This window comes from Notechis scutatus, chromosome 2 (genome assembly GCF_049901735.1).
Source record: "Notechis scutatus isolate UNSWTSFEM ecotype Mainland chromosome 2, rNotScu1.2, whole genome shotgun sequence".
NCBI classification, from domain to species: Eukaryota; Metazoa; Chordata; class Lepidosauria; order Squamata; family Elapidae; genus Notechis; species Notechis scutatus.
The window spans coordinates 118,156,501-118,177,071 of record NC_142010.1 but is presented as its reverse complement, the minus strand read 5'-3'; the positions used below and the strand labels follow the sequence as shown (position 1 = coordinate 118,177,071).

Below are 20,571 nucleotides of genomic sequence, written 5' to 3'. Positions count from 1 at the left end.
AGCCCTTCTAACCAAAAATGGGAAAGTGAACATAGGAAAATTGGAAACCCAGGTCACTTAATACATTAAAATGAAATGAAGGTCATTGTGCAAGTGTCAGGCAATGTATGAATATACATCTCTCTCTCTCTCTCTCTCTCTCTCTCTCTCTCTCCCTCTCCCTCCCTCCCTCCCTCCCTCCCCCTCTCCCTCCCCTCTCTCTCACACACACATTTCAGAAAGCACTCTGAGAAATAACTGGTGGATTCCAAAGGCAAATAAATCCACAAAGCACAGCATACAAAGAAGAGCTAGTCTGGATAGAACCAACCTTTGCCTTTGTTACAGCTGGAATACACTTAAAACTACAAGGAAAAATCTTGTGTATTAGAAAGTAGACAAGGAAGTTCTACTGACCTTGCCAAGTACCCTATTAGCTCTATTACGTTGGTTCTAAAGTTTTAAAGCAAAATTCAGCTACTAAGAAGCAACTCAGAAGAGATGGCCACTGAGCGTCTGATATTTTTATTCCCCAGAATATCTCAAAGCTGCTTTTTCAAAAGACAACTGAATTGTTTCTTCTTTGAGGAAGACATTAAAAAACCAGTCCAGTTACTTTTCGAAAAAGCACCTTTGAAACAACTATGACCTATAGATGACTGAGAATGGGAGCTTTTTTTGGAATTTTGAGCAACCTTAGCTGCTTCTAGAAAATGGTTGCTATAGGGGGGTGCCTATGTTCATAAGCACTTATTTTACAAAAGGGCAAAAAAGGAAGAAGAGAAGGAGAAAGAAAAGGAAGAAAAGAAAACCTGAGTATAAGGCAGAGTTGGGGCAGGGGCCTAGAAGTTATGGCCATTCATTTTCTCTCTCTATCTATCTCTATCTCTCTCTGCTCTGCACAAAATTCATTCCCATATAGCAGGGCTGTCAAAACTCCCGGCCCATGGGCCGGATGCGTCACACACTGGCCACACCCATGCCTGGTTTAGAAGGAGGGAAAAAGTCCCAATACGCCACCACCATGATGACGTGAGTTTGACACCTCTGCCATACAGCACGAACATTTCTCTCTGTCATAACATGTTTACCATTTTCTCTTTTCTTCCACTTGGTCACTATGTTGGTCTGCCTAACACTTTTTGTCTTACCTCATGAACTTTAGCTCTGGTCTCCTGAGGTACCTTCTCCTCTATCAAGTCATCTGCTGATTCTTCCCCCCACCCCTAATTATATTGTGCTGTCTGATTGCCACTCCCTAGTTTCTCTCCTTGTCAAGTGTAGGCAGTAAGAGCTGTCCTTTCGTTCCTTCTTCGTGTGTGTGTCCGGAACCCCTTCAAAGTGCAGCACTATTTTCTAATGGATTTCCCTCTTTGCTATCTAAGAATGCTTGACTTCTGTGGTCCAGAAGTATTCTGGGAAATGGAGAATGTGGAGATTCCCAACAAGAAGAAACCTGGTGTAACAGTACCTTTTTATTCTATAAATATGCAGATTTGCCATATGTTTGTGTAACTCTGTATGGACTACAAAACTAAGTACTGTAATGTTGACCTTATTTAGTATTTAAATGGAAGATCACCAGGAAACATCCTGAAAGAAGGCAATGACCTACAATTTCCAGACTATTAGCAGAAAATGGCTTGACCTAAAGGAGACTTTGATGCCACGCTGTAAATGAATGGGTGGATTACAACAAGCAGAGGGATGTAAACAGATTTGAGGGAGGGGCAATGGTATAATGATGACTTTACAAGATCTATTCCATTAATTACTATGATTTTACATTGCCCAAATTATGTGTGTATTATTTTCAATAAAGAATACACACATAATTTGGACACCTAAAATCATAGTAATTAATGGTAAGACTCAGAAAATGAAGCAGAATCTATATTGGTAATATACTCAACTACTATGACAAAAAAGTAATCAATTTACATTAATTCTCCAAGATTTTAACAAGAAATTGCAAGAATGGGAGATTCAGGGAGAAGCATCCAGATTGCAGTGAGGAATCTTCCCTTATCCATTATATTCAATATCGGTGGTTAGGATAATGTTGGAAGATTCCAACTTCCCATGTCCATTTTTCCAGGCTAAATGATGTTGAAAAACAGGCAGTATCTTGGTCACTATTATACAACTTTTCCAGTGTTGCTTTCCTTAGTGTGGATTTGGAAAATACAGTGAGACAATTCTTAAAAGCCGCTGTGATCAAACATGGTATTTTTTATTTGGAAAGAACTAAAAGAGCAAGCAACATGAACTGCTTCAGCGTTTTTAGAAACAGGCATATCTACTGCCACACAAGCTTAAGATAACTTTCCCCATCTGGTATAGAGCATATTCCTATTCTTATTTCTTCTAATCTAAAACAATGTTTTGCGAAGTGTGGCCAGATGACCCCCTGGGGGCTCATGAAATCACAATTATTTGCCAGCCTATGCTGAAAAAATATAATATTAAAATCCAATCAAACAATTGTAAGAAGTGGCAATGTATGCGTCAATTTTAATTTTTATTATGGTAAATATCAATCAATATAAACCATAGAAACACAAGCTCTTTTGGGGTTCGCCATAATTTTTTAAAGTACGAAAGGGTCCCGAGAGAGAAAAGTTTAAGAAACGCTGCTTTAGAAGTCAGGCTCAGGGTTTCCATTAGATTTAGTTTAATTTAGTTTCCATTAGATTACTTTAAGATCTTTCTTAAACTTCCTAGCTGAAGCTGTTCTTGCTTTGCCTCATACGGTGTCAAATGAGCAGGAAAGATGCTAAGCAAACGAATGCCAGTCATAACCAAATACTTGAGGGGGGGGAGGAAGCTTTTCAGCTCAAGATCAAAATATTGCTTCTTTCCTTGTCATTAGAAGTGACACAGTGTATTCATGTTCTCTGTTCTTTTAAGCAGACACTGTGGCACACTCACCACCAAACAGAAATAAAATATGGTTTTAGAACAGAAGTCGCCATTGTTGCTTACTCTTCAAGCAGCTTAAGCAAATGCCCAGATGACATATCTCAACACATCCAGAAAACAGCCTTCTGAATTTAAAACATACTGAAGGGATTCCCACATTGTCAGTAGATTACTAAAAATGCAGCTTTTAAAATCCCATGGTAAATGCATATTGTAGAATAGTCTTAGGGAGGGGGAAAAGCCAAGAAGGAATATGAGAGCTAACACTCTTTGCACAAAAAGGTCAGGATCTGTTCTTTTATTCTTCCATGGTACAGATCAGATACAGAATAGTGGATTAACATTACCGGAAGGGCAGATCCTGCACAGGCATTAAAGAAGACATGCTAATAATAAGAGCAGTTCAGATGGAAAAAGTGTGGGGCTCCCATGCAATAGACATGCTCAGGCAGAGGTTGTACAGCCATCTGCCTGGGCTGCTTGAATTTGGTGTACCAAGCAGGGGGTTGGATGCCTCCCAACTCTGTGTATATCATCTCATTTATTTTGTTCATATGAATATCATCTCATTTACAGCAAGATTTAAACCATCCTCAAAAGATCAATAAAAACAGTTTAAGAATGAGTACAATTCTCCATCCTCTTTGCAATCAGATTTGCTCTGAAATCTAATAAAACAGCAGAAAACATATTATAGAAGAGAAAGCTACAAGACACTGCTCTCTCTCTAATGTACTGGTAATCCTCAACTTACAACCATTCATTTAGTGACTATTCAAAGTTACAACATTCGGCACTAAAAAAATTGACTTATGACTGTTTTTTACACTTCGATTGTTGCAGCATCCCCATGGTCACATGATCAACATTTGGCGGCATGGCAACTGGTTCATATTTATGATGGTTCCAATGTCCCGGGGCCATGCGATAACTTTTTGCAACCTTCTGAGAAGCAAAGTCCAGATTCACTTAACAATATGTTAACTAACTTAATAACTGCAGTGATTCACATAACAACTGTGGCAAGAAAGGTTGTAAAATGGGCAAAATTCATTTAACAATTGCCTTGCTTGGCAACAGCAATATTGGGCTCAGTTGTGGTCATAAACCAAGGAGTACCTGCATTTTAAATACCCATGTTTAGAGACATTTCTATGAATCCTACTGAGAGAAGAAACTATCGAGGGCATTTCAGTGATACTGCAGAACTACGCCTGCACCTAAGCACCTCCATTTGGGGAACCCAAAAACAATCCCAAATAATCCAAAATTTGAATTTCAGTTTCAAGGCATTTAAATATTCCAGTTCCAATCTGAAGCATGAAGAAGCTCTGTGCAGGGCTAAATGGTACTGAAGGATAAAAAGATAATTGAAAGCCAAGATTTCATAAACTTTTTTTCAGTTAAAAAACTGCTGCATGAGATACTGCCAGAAATGTTCTTCTCTGTAAAATCATTGCTGGGCAGCATCAAGTCAATCAAGGAATGTTTTTTGCTTTCATTTCAATATTAAGAAGGAAAATATCAGGTTGTCATGGAACCAAATTCTCACTTCCTTTCTCAGAAGAAAAGACATTGCACAGGTTTTTCAGACTTTTTCATAACTAAATGAATACATCATGTTAAAATAAAACAAAGTGGGAAGATTGCTTAGATTTTCATCCCTTTAACTTCTCAGCATGGCTTCCAAGAAAGCTGAAGCTTAAACAAGGATTGGCCTCACGCCTATTTAAAATAACATGGTTAGTTTAGAGTGGGGGTGGGGAACTATGGCCTCTTTATGAAAAGGGCCATGGTTAGAGTAATGAACAACCTGGGTAAAACTATTGTCCCCTGTGTAAATCGCTTAGAGGGGACTGTAAAGCACTGCAAAGTGTTTTATAAATCTAAGTGATATTAGAAGAAGTCCAAGACGATTTTTTTAAAACCTTACTATCAATATTTATTAGGAATGAAAAGCATTGACAGAACCTGTAATTGGTTTTGGCCTTATAATGTTTTTGTAAAAATCTGTTTCTGAGGCAACTGTATCAAAAAATGAAACATTTCAGTACCTCCCCATTGATGGCTGAACTCCAATCACCATTTAAAAATAATAATTAAATGGGGCCATTAACTATCCTTTTAAATAAACTGCAGGCATGTAGTAAAGTTTCTACACTGTAGTTTGTAGTGTCATCGCAGCTGTTATTTTCAAATTGTAATTTTAATAGTTTTATGAAATATCAACAATAATATTGATTTGGTGATAAACAATAAATAATATGTTAAAAATAATTGACAATTGCCAGTTCTGATCCTCTCCTCTGAAGCTTTTGGCTTAATCATGGATGTTTCTTTTCCAGCTATAATTCAGCCTGTATAACATAAACACACTTTCTTTTCTCTCCTCAACATAATTCCCACCCACCCCAGAATTGTTAGATTATATTTCACAACATTTTCAGCTGGCATGACCAAAGGCACATCTGAATATTATCAGGCTGGCTTAAATTGTCCTTTATTGATTTCCCCCCCTCTCTTAGCTGTTCCCAGAAAATAGATTGAGTTATGTGCTGAGCAAAGACTCACATAAAATTCCTGCAAAAACTGTACTTTCTTATATACGACTAATGGTATGTATGCTAGTGGCATAACAAAAAAACTATTTATCGCTATTTAATCCTTTACAAGAAGCTGAAATGGAAAGTCAGATCAGGGGAAAAATAGATTGTATTATATATTTTCTGAATTCATATATTGCTTTAAGGTATGGTTTAACTATGGTTAATAAAATCAATTGAGTTCATGCAATAAGCAAACTCCAAAAGAGCCATTATTTTGGTTTAGTCCTCTGTACAAATCCAGCCATTGGATAGTAAGCAGCAATGGTCACTTTGCTATTTTCTTGCATGATAAGGTTAAATTCTTATTTTTCTAAATCTTCCAGTGGCAGCAAATTTAATTTGGCAGAAAATCTTACACACTGAAAAAGTTGTAGATAGCTTGACAGCACAACAGAGTTCAATGACGCTTATAATCCAGGTAAGTGGTGATACCTGAAGCAACCTTATTAAGCAGCTGCTTTGTGTACAAAGTAAGTCCAGTAGAGACCAGCGTGTCCTATACAGGGAGATCCCATTTGCTCTTCCTCCTTTCAAAATAGGGGAGCCTTAAGCTATTGCTCTACTTCCACCACAGCTTCGTCTCTTTGAAGAGAATGAAGCAAACTATTTATAGAAACATGCATCTACCGACACCGCAAAGAGCAAGCAAGCTCACAATAACACTGTGCCTGAACTCCCAGAGAAAGTTACCTTTCCTGAAACCATGCCATTAGTGGAGCTCTTTAAGAGACAACAACTTCAGCAGCAGCAGCAGCAGCAGCAGCAACCTTCCTTCAGAAGCCATGGCCAGCATGCTTGATTTTGGAGAACTTGATTGCAGGAAATACGACTTCAGCAACAGAGTGGTCAATGTCTGGAATACTCTACCTGACTCTGTGGTTTCTTCCCCAAACCCCCAAGACTTTAACCTTAGACTGTCTACTATTGACCTTACCCCTTTCCTAAGAGGTCTGTAGGGGGCATAAGTGCACCAACGTGCCTACCGCCCCTGTCCTATTGTTTCTTTTATTTTTCTTCTATGTACCCATTTCATGTATTCATAACTATGTATATACTTATACCTATTATCTTGTAAGCGATTACAAATCAAATCAAATCAAATAAATAAATAAATAAAATAAAATAACTGGCAGATGCAATTGCCTTCTTCAGGCTCATCTCCCTTCCTCAGCCACCCTGCTCACCCCTAGCACACATTACCAGGGCAATTCTGGCTGCTACTAAGAAAAACATAACACAACATAACTTCCAAGCCCGCTTCAAATACTTTTATAAACTGGCATAAAATATGATTTAATAAGTAAGGGCATTGCTGTGATCAAATTTTAAAATAGGCTTGGGTTGTTGTTGTTTTTTTGGTTTTTTGTTGTTGTTGTTTTAAAAGTGCTTTTCAGAATCAGTCTGGTCCTCCCACAAAACTAAGCCATTATTCATATAACATGTTAAACCATTGTAGTTGGTTAACATTAAGGCATGCGACTTCCTTAACTCCATCTTGTCTAGATCCTTAACCATGGTCAATAGCTTTTCTTCGATTACTTGGCAAAGAAGGTGCCATTTCTATTGGGCAGTGATAAAAATGGGGGTGAAGTAGTGGGGGATGAGCATTCCTGGATATCTTAGCTAGAAAAGTCACCAACTCTTACTAAGGAACTATGAGTGAGGGAGATAAGAAGATAATGCAATGTACCAACTGGAGTTATTTAAATACATCAGACAAACATATATGAACTGTTCATGCTGATTATTGGCTGTTCAAATCCCACCAGGCTCAAGGTTGACTCAGCCTTCCATCCTTCTGAGGTGGGTAAAATGAGGACCCAGATTGTTGTGGGTGATATGCTGACTCTGTAAAAACAGCTTAGAGAGGACTGTAAAGCACTATAAAGTGATATATAAGTCTAAGTGCGATTGCTATTATTGGTTCAATATGATGTATGAACTCATCCCAAGAAACAATGATTACAAGCCACAAGGCTGAGTTCATACAATACACCATCCTAAAACAAATAGGCTGCATGCAGTACCTTCACTTTTAAAATATGGCCTTGACCTGTCATCTACTGCAATGCTGGAGGGCTTACAGAAGTTGGAGATATCTGCACTAAACATAAAGTGACTTGTTTAGATTGGTAGGATGTATAAACCAGCCCTTGTGATGTACAAATCCTGGTTTGCAGTTTAGCAATGTATTAGTCACATCTCTTCAACTTTTAACTGTGATTAAAATAAATTTCACTATCTGTGAAAACTAAACTTCCTGCCATGGAAAAGCAGATTTACCATGAGATTTCTTAGGTTGGTTCAATGCTCTAAGACAGCCTTGCCTGACTTAGTGCCTTCCAACTACAATATATTGGATTGAAACTCACATAAATTCAAGAAATGTTTGGTTTCTTTGTTGATGGAAGTTATAGGAGTTATAGTTAAACACCATACAGCCCAGCGATCTATTGAAAGGCCAACTGGCAGGGTAAATATTTCTGCCCAAAAGTCAATAGTTAAGACCTCACTTCAACATTACCTCTACCTTTCTCTGGGCCTTTATCTTTTGCAACGTAAGCTAAAGAATTTTGATTTATTTCTACTGGTCTGTCATAAGAACTGAAGATAAAATGTACAAAGAGCATTCTGAATACTTTATGCACTTTACTAATGCTAGATTTTAATAAATCCAAGATATTCCTATAAGTAACATCCCCATCTCAATAGTTTTCCATGAAAGGCAGCAAAAACAACAACAAATAATGAGAAAGACCAGCTACATATATGTATTCTTAAATACATATAAGAATACTACTATGAGACTGATCCTTAGGCTGTCAAAAGAATGAAGGCAATTCCATTCACAAGGTTACTTAAGGCTCATTTGAGGCATATACACAACTTTCTTCTTTTGTACTGCTACAATCACACCTCTGAGGATCAAACCCAACATTACTGTGGAAGATGCTACTGGAAAGTGAGCAAGCTGACCACAGCTGTGCAGGAGATTAAGCATGGTGTGAAATAACATAGCAAGTAAACAAGATGTGAGCAGCTTGACTGTTTCTCTGTCAAACTCTACCAGTCAATGTTAAACCTTAGTTTAGTTTGGCTGTTGGCTGAATCAAGGCATGGAGTAGATATAAACAGTGCATATGCCAGGAAGAAAGTTTAAGAACCACAATGGGCATTTCCAATTATTTTTTCCCTACAATTAAAAAAGGGATATTTAGAACACTAAGAAATATTAAGAAAACTAATGAAGCAGAGAACCAACCTACAACCAAGGAGAAATTTCCTGACAGTTAGAACAATTAATCAGTGGAATGATTTGCCTCTAGAAAAACTGGAGGTTTTAAAGAAAAAAAATGGACAACGATTTATGTGAAGAGTTTCCTGCCTGAGCAGATGCTTGTACTAGAAGACCTCCAAGGTCCCTTCCAATTCTGTTATTTCAGTGCAACAACCTATTATTACAGAGTTTTGATTTAGAGATAAATTTAAAAATCTGCACCTAACACAGAAGACAGTGATACCCTTTATCTTGCTTGCCAAACACTACAGCATGAGATCAGTGGCATATAGCTACATAACTGTTTCTTAATGCTTAAAGCAAATGGAGATCCATACCATGCAGCACATAGAATTATTTCTACTTGGCATATCTCCCAACTGCCTAGGCATGGCCCATGGTGAGGGATGCAGCACTGTGCAGCTCCGCAGAATCTTAGGGTCCACTGCAGTGGCTGCATATTCAGCAAACCCTTGCAAGGAGAACCAGAGAGTCATTGCTAAGCTGTAATTCATGGTTTGCAAATCACCCTGATAAGAGTGCATACATTGTACTCAGCCTTGAGGTGACTTCTGCCAGTCTGGTTTAAGCCATTAGAGCTTGTTGGATAAACCAGGTGTAGACAAGTACCGCCTTAGTATAGAAAAGGGTAAATGTCATTGTCCCAATCAACATGATAGTCTTCTACTAATTTTGAGGTGGAGGTGTAATCCCTAAAATAGTATTTGGCCAATAAAGAAAAAAAATCACAAACCACTGTAAAGTCAGAAGGGATGGCCTTGAGGAACAGGAAGAAGAGCTGCTACCAAGATAACAGTCACACAAAGGAGGAGAGAGTCCAGAAATGGAACCTAAGCAAATGTTTCAGAGAAGATCTCCCCAAAAATAAAAAAGAGAAGAGAAAGGAAGTGCAAATTGAAAGATTCTGTTGTTGTAGCTTTGCAACAGAAATAGCAATGTAGGAGATGACCAGCCTGAGCCCAGAGGGAGAGGTCAAAGGTGTCACCAGTCATGAGTCTCTTTACACCTACAAGAGGTCTAATTCCAGCCCACCTTCTACTCTTTATCTACCGCCAATGTACTTGGGTCATTAGCAGTTAAGATTCTTGCAGATAAATGAGGCTTGCAATAAGTCTTTATACCCATTTGAACAGCCTGGATCTCCTGATTCCCCCGGCCCTCGACAAGCAGTGACCTAATCTAATCTGCCCTGAAGGCCTGGCAACCCAAAACTGGAGAGGGGGGGGAATGAAAAATTCTGGTTCTTCCTGCATGCACAAGCCACTCATATCCATTTGGCGTTATTGCTAGAACCACTGCAGCCTTTGAACTCATTGAAGGTATTAAAAGTAGCCAATGGCAACCAAAAGATTTATGTTTATATAGATATTGAATTTTTATCTTTTACATTGTATAAAAAAATACAAAAAAATTATACCAAAAATGGTATTAAAGATAGCCAATGGCAACCAAAAGATTGCCTATTACTGGTTTAGCATGGTGTGTAAATCCAGCCCTTGGGCTAGGCAAGCTTCTCCAAGTACTGTACCAACACAATTGTAATCAGGTCTATAATTTATCTTTCAGTAAGTTTCAAATGATAACTAACAGCCCTTATTACAAACATAATGCATCTACTTAGGACTATGGCATTAAAATCTACAGAGGGCACCTCCTTGCTGACTTAGGATGCTCTCCAAAGCTAAACAAGGCCAACTTTTATTGTCCTTGGATAGAGGACCACTTGGAAATCCCAGAGTTGCAAATAAGAAAGCTTCCACGAAAAACTGAGCTCCGAGAAAACTGCATAGATATTAAGCATTAACTCAAAAGCATTTTTATCTTCTATAAAAACCAAAACAATACATGTTCCTCCATGACTGGACTCTACCGAAACATGAATATATGGGTGTTAATCATGATAAAATTAAGTCCTGTTGAAAACTAACTTTGCACAATGGGTTGCCAGAGCTCTTAAAACGCATTTACCTTATTGCAGGGAGCAGATATTATTCGACATCAACAATTCTTGCATTGGGGGGAATGATATCAAAGTTATTTGGACCCTAACATTACAGTACATAAACTTGTTCATTAAAAAAAAAAAAGAAAGGGAGGGAGGGAGGAGTAGGTTTTGCTGAAAGATAGAACCTGAAATGGCCAAGGATTGCTTTATACCAAAACATGAAAAAAAGCTAGGACAAAGAACCAAAAAAAGGAAAGCTTTTCAATATCACACAGGTCTAAATGGTGGGAGTCTAATACTTTAGATGCCTCATTCTTCTCCTAGATAACTTAATGTTGCACTAATTTAAATGAAGGAACAAAGACTGACCCCAGACAACACAGTAACTAGATTTAGTTTAATGCATGACAGCCTGCATTACATTCCTAAGTTAAATAAGATTTGATTAAGTGTGGTTTGTAGGGTCTACTGAAGTAGAACATACTAATTTAAAAGAATGTTTTCAGTAAGATGCCTGAGAGATAAAAATTTCAAAGAGTCATTAATATAAAAAAATTTTTTAACACAAAACAAATTACTGGCCTAATGATATTTCTTGTTGAAGTACAGTATCTGTAACTGGAAAAGGGGGCCAAACAGTGTTGCACTCTAACTTTTGACAAAAACACAGAAGTTACACCAATGTTCCCATACGCATTAGGGACAAGGGGGTCAAGGCAAACAACCATATGCTAACTCCAATACACTTGGTTCCATGCCCAAGATAGAAAGTATACTTGTTCTTTCAAGTATGACATTGTATTGGAAGACTTCCATCAACAGCTCTGTTTCTCTCTCCCCCTCTCCCCCTTCCGCCCCCAACAGTACCATCTGTGCTCTCAGGCTATGATTTCTGCATGTGACATATGTGCAGGTGGTAAATAGTACAGATCTATTTACATGTAGCACTGGATTAGGCATGCAGCTAAATTATCGCACTTCATGCAAATAAGCCATGAAGAACCACCTGAATTAGCAATTCCTTGCTTACTAAGGGATAAAATGCTTTTGAATGGCATGCTAGCCAACCAGCTATTAACTCAATGAGTGTAATAATGGTTGTTTTTTTTGTGTAATTGCCATCTTATGCCCTCTTAGAATTATGTTCCAGTATAAATCTACCTTCCTTTAAAATAACCTATTTCTTACAGACTTGGTCATACCAATTAAAATACAACCAATGAACCCAATAATGTAAAAATTAAAATGACACCACTGAAAGGGGGAAAAAATGTTTATTCCTGTAACTAACATGCCACGCTGGGAGCAGTGATTTCACCTAGCAGAGAAACAGTTCAGAAAGGGAGCATTTTCTATTCCACAAAAACCTCAGAACAGCTTCTACGGAAACCATAAATACCTAAAAACATGAGACCTCAGCTTTTAGAGGAATCCAACTCTGTAATGTTACCAGCGTCCTGGGACTTTTACAATTCTGAATGCAGAAGTCCTTTTTAAGATTCCATCAGAAACCACATCAAAAGCAAAGAAAGGATGATTTATTTATTTTTTTTACCACAGAATCATGTTCCAGGAAGTATGTGCTGACATGGAGGGAGGGGTCGTTTCTGTCCTTTAGCATTTTTTTTTTCCAGAATGAATTTTCCAACCAGAACAATAAAGAATCCAATGTAGAACATTGGTTTTCATTTTAATACAAAAATAAATGCATTTTTTTAAAAAAAATACTCCCACATACAAGTCACCTGTACTCTTACATAAGCTATCTTTTCCCACCCCTTTTTAAGGACAAAATCTCTTTCCCTCCCTATTTAGACAAAAAGGAGAGGCAAAAAAAGGGCAGAGAGAGGGAAGGGGACCAATCTTGAAATCTCTTAAATCAAGGAATGTTTCCTCCCCAGGAATACCTGGTAGAGACCAACTAAAGCTTCAGACCAATGCAGTGGATATCAACCAGGTAGAAGGAAGAAGCTAAACGCTATTCTTTGCCTCCAAACCGGAATTGTTTTGAAGCAAACCTACAAATACACCATACTAAAAAAAACGAGCTGTATGTAAGAGAGGAGATTAGAGTTGCTGCTTTCTCGCTTGTTTGTGCAAATTAGTCCGGTTCTTTAAAGGTTCGCTCCCCCTTTTCTCAGGGAAACTCATACACACCGGCGAATCACTCACACATACACAAACGCACACATTCTCTTCTCGCCCCAGGAAATATGATTTTCAATCAAGTCTCCGCAACACCACTTCACAAGGGGAAAAGAAAAAAGAAAAAGAAAAATCGCGAAGGAGTTTAGGTGGGAACTGGGTTTATATTCTTTCGGCAATTACGAAACGATCAATGCCGAGGCAGGAGAGAAAGCAAGCCAGCCAGCGCTGGGCGGCAGAATCGGGAGAGTCCAAGAAAGATACAGTAGATTTATTCGGTTAGGTTTAAAAAGAAAAAGAAAAAGAAAAAAAATTGCTTCGCCCGCCGATAAACAGAACGGAAAGACCAGCATGATCTGAACAGCGGGGGGACGGGGGCGTCCCGGGTGAGAAGTGCGAGCGAGGAAAGGTACAAAAATCCTGCAACAGGTGATCGCCACTCCGCGAAGCACACAAAGGAAAACGAGCAGGCATCGCGGCCGGGCGGCGGTGGAAGAGGAGTGCGCCAAAGGCAAGGGAGTCCCGCCACGGCCAAAAGGATTCAGGCAGCTGATCCCGGGACGGGGCGGGAAGTTGCTCCAAATGCCACGGGCGCGGCACAGCCCGATGCCCGAGTTCTACCCGATGTCCCTCTCCCGAAGACGATCGCCTCTAACCTTGTAGACATTCTCGGTGACCCTGTGCACCTCTTCCGAGCGCGACATGACGGGGCCGGGAGCTCCAGGAAACACCATCGACTGGTCAGGACGCAGGGCTCCACGGAGAGCGCGGGAGAGCGACGGCCGCCACCACAGCTAAGATCCGTGGACGTTGCAGGCGAAGCGACTGGGAGAGGCGCGACGCTTTATATCGCCTCTCAGGGCCGGGCGCAGCCCCCCCCCCCCGCCCCGCCAGCAGCCGCCCCCGCCTCCACCCGCCCCCAGCTCCGCCTGCTCCGTGTTGCTCTGCCCTGGCGGTTGCCTCAAGGAGCGCCGCCTGGGAAAAAGCAGGCAGGCAGGAGGCGAAGCGGAGTCAGAGTCAGGCAATGCCCACACGCGCACACCGCGGCGCGCCGCCCACCTTCACCCGCCGCCCACAGCCTAGTCAGACTTCAGGCGCTCCGGCAGCTCTCTTGTGCGCCGCCTCACGCCAAGAAGTCGAAAGAAAGAAAGAAAGAAAGAAAGAAAGAAAGAAAGAAAGAAAGAAAGAAAGAAAGAAAGAAAGAAAGAAGGAAGGAAGGAAGGAAGGAAGGAAGGAAGGCGAAATCTCTCTTGACCGCCCACGAACGAGAAAGTGAGAAAGTATGCGGAACAATTTCGTCCCGTCTCTGGCGCCCTCGCGTAACAGAGGGTGAAAGAAGGTGTCGCTCCTGATGCATAACGTATACTCGGACGACTTCTGCGGAATGTTCGCGCTAAATAACCTGTGATTGCAGCCTTTTTCGCGCAACCCAGAATAGGGGCAGTCGCCCACGCCCACTCACCCACCCATCCACACTCACACGCTGGTTGGCTTCTTAGTGTTGTACTCGGCGCAGATCTGATCCAGAGTGGATGTATACCTGAAACCTCAACGCCCTTCTAACGGCCTTGGTTGAATCCGTCCATTGCTTCACCTTGTCCAGCATTCTGTATCTAGATGGGATGGGCAACTGAATGAATATTTGGAGAACATATTTTTTCACCCTTGGCCCAGTGGCACAAGGCTTTGGTGGTCAAGGTGGGGAGGAATAGACTCGGGATCAACCCAAGGAAAATTGAGTGGTTGCAGTTATTTGAACCATCTGGCCCAGACTGTCCCTCTATTTGGAAGCATTCAACTTTGCTAGACTTGTGCATTTGTCCCAGAAAAGCAGTGTATGGCCAGGAGATCTTTGCATAAAACTGTCTTATGCATCAATTGCACCCATTCTTGGACCTGGAGGTCCATGGCCATATACTCTACACACGGAGCTACCCATCTGAAACTGCAGCTGGTCCAGAATGCAGTAGCACAGGAAATGATGGCTATGCCACAATCATGTAATTCTTCTGCTTCATGAGCTGCAGTGGTTACCAGCTAGCTGCCAGATACAAACAATTCAAAATACTGATGATCAGTATAAAACACTTCATGGCAAGGGGCTTTTGGTTATCTGAGGGACCATTTATCTCCTGTAGCTTCTGCCTGCCCTTACTGTCAAACAGAATTAGCATGGGCTGGAGTCCCTCCATTAAACAGTTTCATTCAATGGAGTCCAGGTAGCAGCATCTCCACAGAGATCTACACTGTTCCTACCTACCTTCTCCACCAGGCAGGCCTCTTAACAGAATAGTTTATTGTACCCTATGACTATCATTAAGTGTTGTACGTTATGATTCTTGATTCTTAACTAATGTATCTTTTCTTTATGTATACTGAGAGTATTTACACCAAGACAAATTCCTTGTGTGTCCAATCACATTTGGCCAATAAAATATTCTATGTCTATGTTTTTATTTTTAGGTTGGGTGTTTTATTGCTCCTTCCTTCCTTCTTTATATTGTTTTTGACTGTTTTTAGTATTGTATACTACCCAGAATCATTATGGGGTCAGATGACCTAAGAGGTTTGGTAAGTAAATAAATTACCCCTCTCCACAATCACTTCCCAGCATTCAGTATTACAACAAGCTGTGATTCAAAAGGTAATAAAGAGTCATCAGCATTAATAGTCACTGATTATCTAATCTTGCGAACCTGAGCAGTCTCATCTAAACTGGCTGCTATTACTACAAGTGCTGGCAGTGAATTCCAGAATTTTAACTATGCACTGTGTAACAAAGTAGTTTGCTGGTCCCATGTTTCTCTGCCTTTAATTCAGCAGCTGGTTTTGAATTATTGTGAAAGAAGAAAAACGCACAGCATCCTGCATGTTTGTCTCTCCTCACCCTGCATGGTTATTTCCTTGATTCAAGGCCAAACAGTCCTGGCTGGTGATTACTGTAGTCTTTTCTGGTAAGGGAGCTGCTATGCTCTGTTAATCAGTTTGGTTGTCATATGTGCAGCTTTTCAAATTCTATATCATCATTTTGGATTGCTAACTTGAATTGCCTACGATTCTTCAAGCATGTTCTTGACACATAAATGTATTAGAACATTATTATATTGAAAGTTATACTCTCAATTTCAAACGCAGAACTGTGTTCTTTTATGGGGTTTTGTGTGCGTGTGTGTATGTTTTACAGGAGCTGCACAGTGGGTTGACTTTTTCATTGAATTGCCTACCATGAGTCGAAGATCCCTTTCCTGGCCAACCATTACTAGCTCAGGTCTCATTAATGAAATATGGATTTTTTTTTTATTCTAACATAAGTCACTGATACTTATTTACAGTGAACTGCCCGTGCCATTTTGAAGTTAATTCATCACATTTGGCAAGATTCTTAACAATCCATTTTTTTAAAATTTCATCACTTTAAGCAGGTTAGTTTCTTCAAATTAAAAAGAATAGTACTAACAATAAAGTACCTCATTTTATACACACTTTACCAGTGTGAGAATTGTCCATTTATTCTTTACTTGTCCAATCAATCAGATTTGATAAATGGTCAAAGGTACAAGTACAGATTAGGCAAAATCTGGCTCAGTATCTGTGAGAGGGACTTTGGAGTCCCAGTGGATGATCACTTAATTATGAGCCAGCGGTATGCAGCAGCAACCAATTTTTTTTAATTGGTTGCCAGCTTCCTCTGGAATCCTTGGTGAGAAACGTCGTCAAAGGAGCCTTGAAAGTCTTATGTAGAAAATACTTATTGGGTTATTTTTGACTATGTACTTGTTGATTCCTTCAAGTCTAAAAGGGAAGTGAGACTTGACTTACTTTTGTGGAAGCTGTTAGTTTCTTTTCACCAAGACTCCTACTTATATGATTATTTTATCTTTAATATCAGCAATTTTCTCCAGATGTTAAGTTTCTTACATTGCCCCTAAATCCATTTTAAAAAATTGTGATCTCAATGGCTGTTTTCCCTTTTTCAGGGATAAATGCCAAGATTAAAAGGAAGATTCATATTTTAGCAAAAAGATCAGCGATTTCATATCTAAGTTCTTCAAAAACTCTTGGGTGAGCCTAAAGATTTATTTTTAGTTAGTTAATTTGACTTATAATTTCAGCACTCATTATCTCTATTTATCTCAGTTTGTCCTATATTTTTCTTGAAAAAGCTGGTTCAGGCATCGGTATTTGTACTAGATCCTTAGCAATAAAGAGAGTAAAGTGAACTCATTCTTGGCACTTTTCTGGAAGTCCCTCAAAACATGTCACTACGCATGGAAGGAAATGGAGAATTGCTGAGATGGCTACATTGTTTTAACACCAAAGATGCTGTCTTTTAGGCTTTAAAATAAATATTATTTTTTTATTTTGGGATGTTTTGATGTTTGTTTTCTATGAGGTTTTTTTTTTATTGTACTCTGCCCAGAGTGAAATTTGTGAAACGGGCAGCTATATAAATTTGATAACTGAATGAGTGAAGAATTAGTTCCATTTCCCCAATATTTCTCTACCTTCCAGCCAGTCTAAAGTAATGGTTAAGGCCCTGGACTAGGGACTAAGGAGACCCACATTGAAGTCTATCCACACCATAAAAATTCTTAACCAGTGACTATGGGTCACTCAGCCACTTCCAACCCAAGCTATAGTATAGAATTACAGAATAACAGAGTTGGAAGAGGCCTTGAAGGATTAAGGCATGTCAATTTTTTCAACATTCAATTTCCCAACATTAGGGATGCCCAAAAGTTGTGACATGCCTTGAGGATTGTAAAGATACTTTGGTTACTTTAACATAATTTAGAAGTGCATAGTAAGGAACTACATAAATATCGTAACTTTTTAACGTTTTGTTCGTTTCATTTGGTCTTCTAGTCCAACTCCCTGCTCAAGTGGGAAGCCCTATAACATTTCAGACAAATCATTGTCCAATCTCTTCTTAAAAATTTCCAATGTTGGGGCATTCATAACTTTTGGAGGCAAGTTGTTCCACTGATTAATTATTCTAACTGTCAGAAAATTTCTCTTTAGTTCTAGGTTGGTTATTTCCTTGGTTAGTTTCCAACTATTGCTTCTTCTCCTGCCTTCAGGTGCTTTGAAGAATTGGTTGCCCCCCCCCCCCGCCTTCTTTTTGGCGGCCTCTCAGATATTGGAACATAGCTATCATGTCACCCCTAGTCCTCCTTTTCATTAAATTAGACATACTCAATTCCTGCAACTGTTCTTTATAATGTTTTACATTTCAGTATTTTACCAGCAAACAGGGAGAAGGCTGAATTGAGAAATCAGCACCCTCCTAGGCATAATCAAGCGCTCCAAATCCATTGGCGATGTCCATTTTGCTCTCCAAATTCATGGAGACCTAACCGTACCTTAGGTGTAATGTCCTAGGACAGAGGTCTCCAACCTTGGCAACTTTAAGACTTGTGGACTTCAACTCCCAGAATTCTCCAGCCAGCAGAGCTGGGAGTTGATTCTGGGAGTTGAAGTCCACAAGTCTTAAAGTTGCCAAGGTTGGAGACCTCTGTCCTAGGAAACGTGAATAAGGCTGACTCGATTAATTGGTGCCCTCCTAAGCATAATCAAGCACCCCAAATCTGTTGGTGATGCCCATTTTGGTTAGAGTTATGTCCCCATGAATTCAGAGAGCAAAATGGACATCACCAATGGATTCGGAGCGCTTAATTATGCTTAGGAAGGCACCTACTTATGCAGTAAGCCTTATCCACGTTTCCTGGTAAAATACATGGGAAAATTCCATTGGGAGGGAAAATACACCTAGGATTAAAGTCAGTGGTGGGATTCAGCCAGTTCGCCTAAACTGCTTGTTACATGTGTCTGCATTTTGGTGAATTGCCTGATCCCTCCATTTCCTGGTGCTGCCCCTGCCTCATCCAGTGCCATGTCCTCCTGGCCCCTCTTTGCGTGGCTGGCTTTTCCACCCTTTGCTCTCCCTCCACTTCTCCCCAATTCTTCGCCTTACTGCGCGAGATCTTGGGAGCATGAACTCCTTGTCTCTATGATAAGCTCACCCTCGTTCCTCAGAAACATCACCTCTTAATGCTAATTCGTTGGTAATGTCCATTTTGATGTCTCAATTCATGGAGACCTAACCCTAGGTATATTTTCCCCCAATGGGATTTCCCCATGTATTTTACTATAAAATGTAGTTAAGGCTGACTCATAAGGTGGCACCCTTCTAAGGATAATCAACTGCTCTGAATCCATTGGCAATGTCCATTTTGCTCTCTGAATTCATGGAGACCTGACACTAATGATAGGTGTATTTTCCCCCAATGGGATTTTCCCATGTATTTTACCAGCAAACGTAGATAAGGCTGACTCGGTAAATCACACCCTCCTAAGATGATAAAATACAAAGATTTACTGGATACACAAGGAACTTTAAAATCATGGCAAGATCTCCAAGAACAAGGGCTATAAATTGACTGGTGGGCTTATCTCCAAGTACAAAATAGATACAGACAGAATAAGAAAGATTTTGTAATCTATAGTAAACCACAACAATTAGATAAAATCTTATTAGGTCCAGATAAAAAAAATGACAAAATTTTATAATTGCCTATTAGAGATAGAACTAGAGGAGGAAGTAGTCAAAGGTAATATGATAGCTTGGAGTAGGAATATAGGACACAGCATTACTTTAATAGAATGGGAAAAGATTTGGACCAGAAATAATAAAATTACAAAATCGGCAACATACAAAGAAAATGCCTATAAAATGTTCTACAGATGGCATCTCCCTCTTTCGAGACTAGCAAAGATGTTCCCCAAAATGAATCCAATTTGCTGGAAGTGCAAAAAGAAACATGGAACATTCTACCACAAGTGGTGGTCCTGTACAGAAGCCCAAAGATATTGGCGGAGAATTAAAAAATGGTTGGAGGAAATTATGACTGAACAGATTGAACTCAAACCAGAATTATTCTTACTAGGGATATTTAATAGACAATTCCCCCAAAAAGCCAAATACATAATATTACACATGCTCATGGCAGCTAGACTGGCCTTTGCACAATGTTGGAAACAATCTTATATTCCAACAGAGGAAATGACTATTCAGAAAATAGTAAGTTGTGCAGAAATGGATAAATTGACCCTAGCACTTAGAGACAATGAATCATCAGAATATTATGAGAGTTGTAACTGTTGGTATAATTGGATAGAACGAAGATAGATAATATAATAATAAACAACAATAAACTGCAAAGGAGGCTAAGCTATAACTGTAGTAACTATATACTCGCATTAAGCTTTAACTGTAAATATGACACCAATAATGATACAAATAAGGAACCACAAACTGTTGATAATGGAACTGTCTTTTATTTGTTTTCCTTATTTTTCCTTATTTTTCTATGTTGTGTATGTATTGGTTCGTTTATTTTAATTGTAAGATCGATAAAGTTTATTTTTAAAAAATCAGCACCCTCCTAACCATAATCAAGTGCTCCAAATCCATTGGCTTTGTCCATTTTGCTCTCTGAATTCATGGAGACCTAACATTAACCCTAGGTGTATTTTCCTAGGAAAACTGGATAAGGCTGACTTGAGAAGTCCTCCTAAGCATAATCACTCACTCAGAATCTGTTGGCGATGTCTATAATGGTTAGTGTTAGATCTCCATGGATTTGGAGTACTTGAATATGCTTAGGAGGGTGCTG

At 39.5% G+C, this 20,571-nt stretch overlaps 1 protein-coding gene across 4 annotated transcripts in view; it reads right to left on the bottom strand.

Annotated features, from left to right (window-relative positions):
- The window catches only part of BAIAP2 (BAR/IMD domain containing adaptor protein 2), a 173,793-nt gene extending 160,080 nt beyond the window's left edge, over positions 1-13,713 (bottom strand). For all 4 annotated transcript variants that reach the window (XM_087955986.1, XM_026675750.2, XM_026675749.2 and 1 more), the window contains exon 1: positions 13,552-13,713. In XM_087955986.1, the coding sequence (XP_087812112.1) occupies positions 13,552-13,629 (78 nt within the window). In that variant the 5' untranslated portion in view covers positions 13,630-13,713. The remainder of the gene's footprint in view (positions 1-13,551) is intronic.
- Between the last annotated feature and the right edge of the window lie 6,858 nt (positions 13,714-20,571).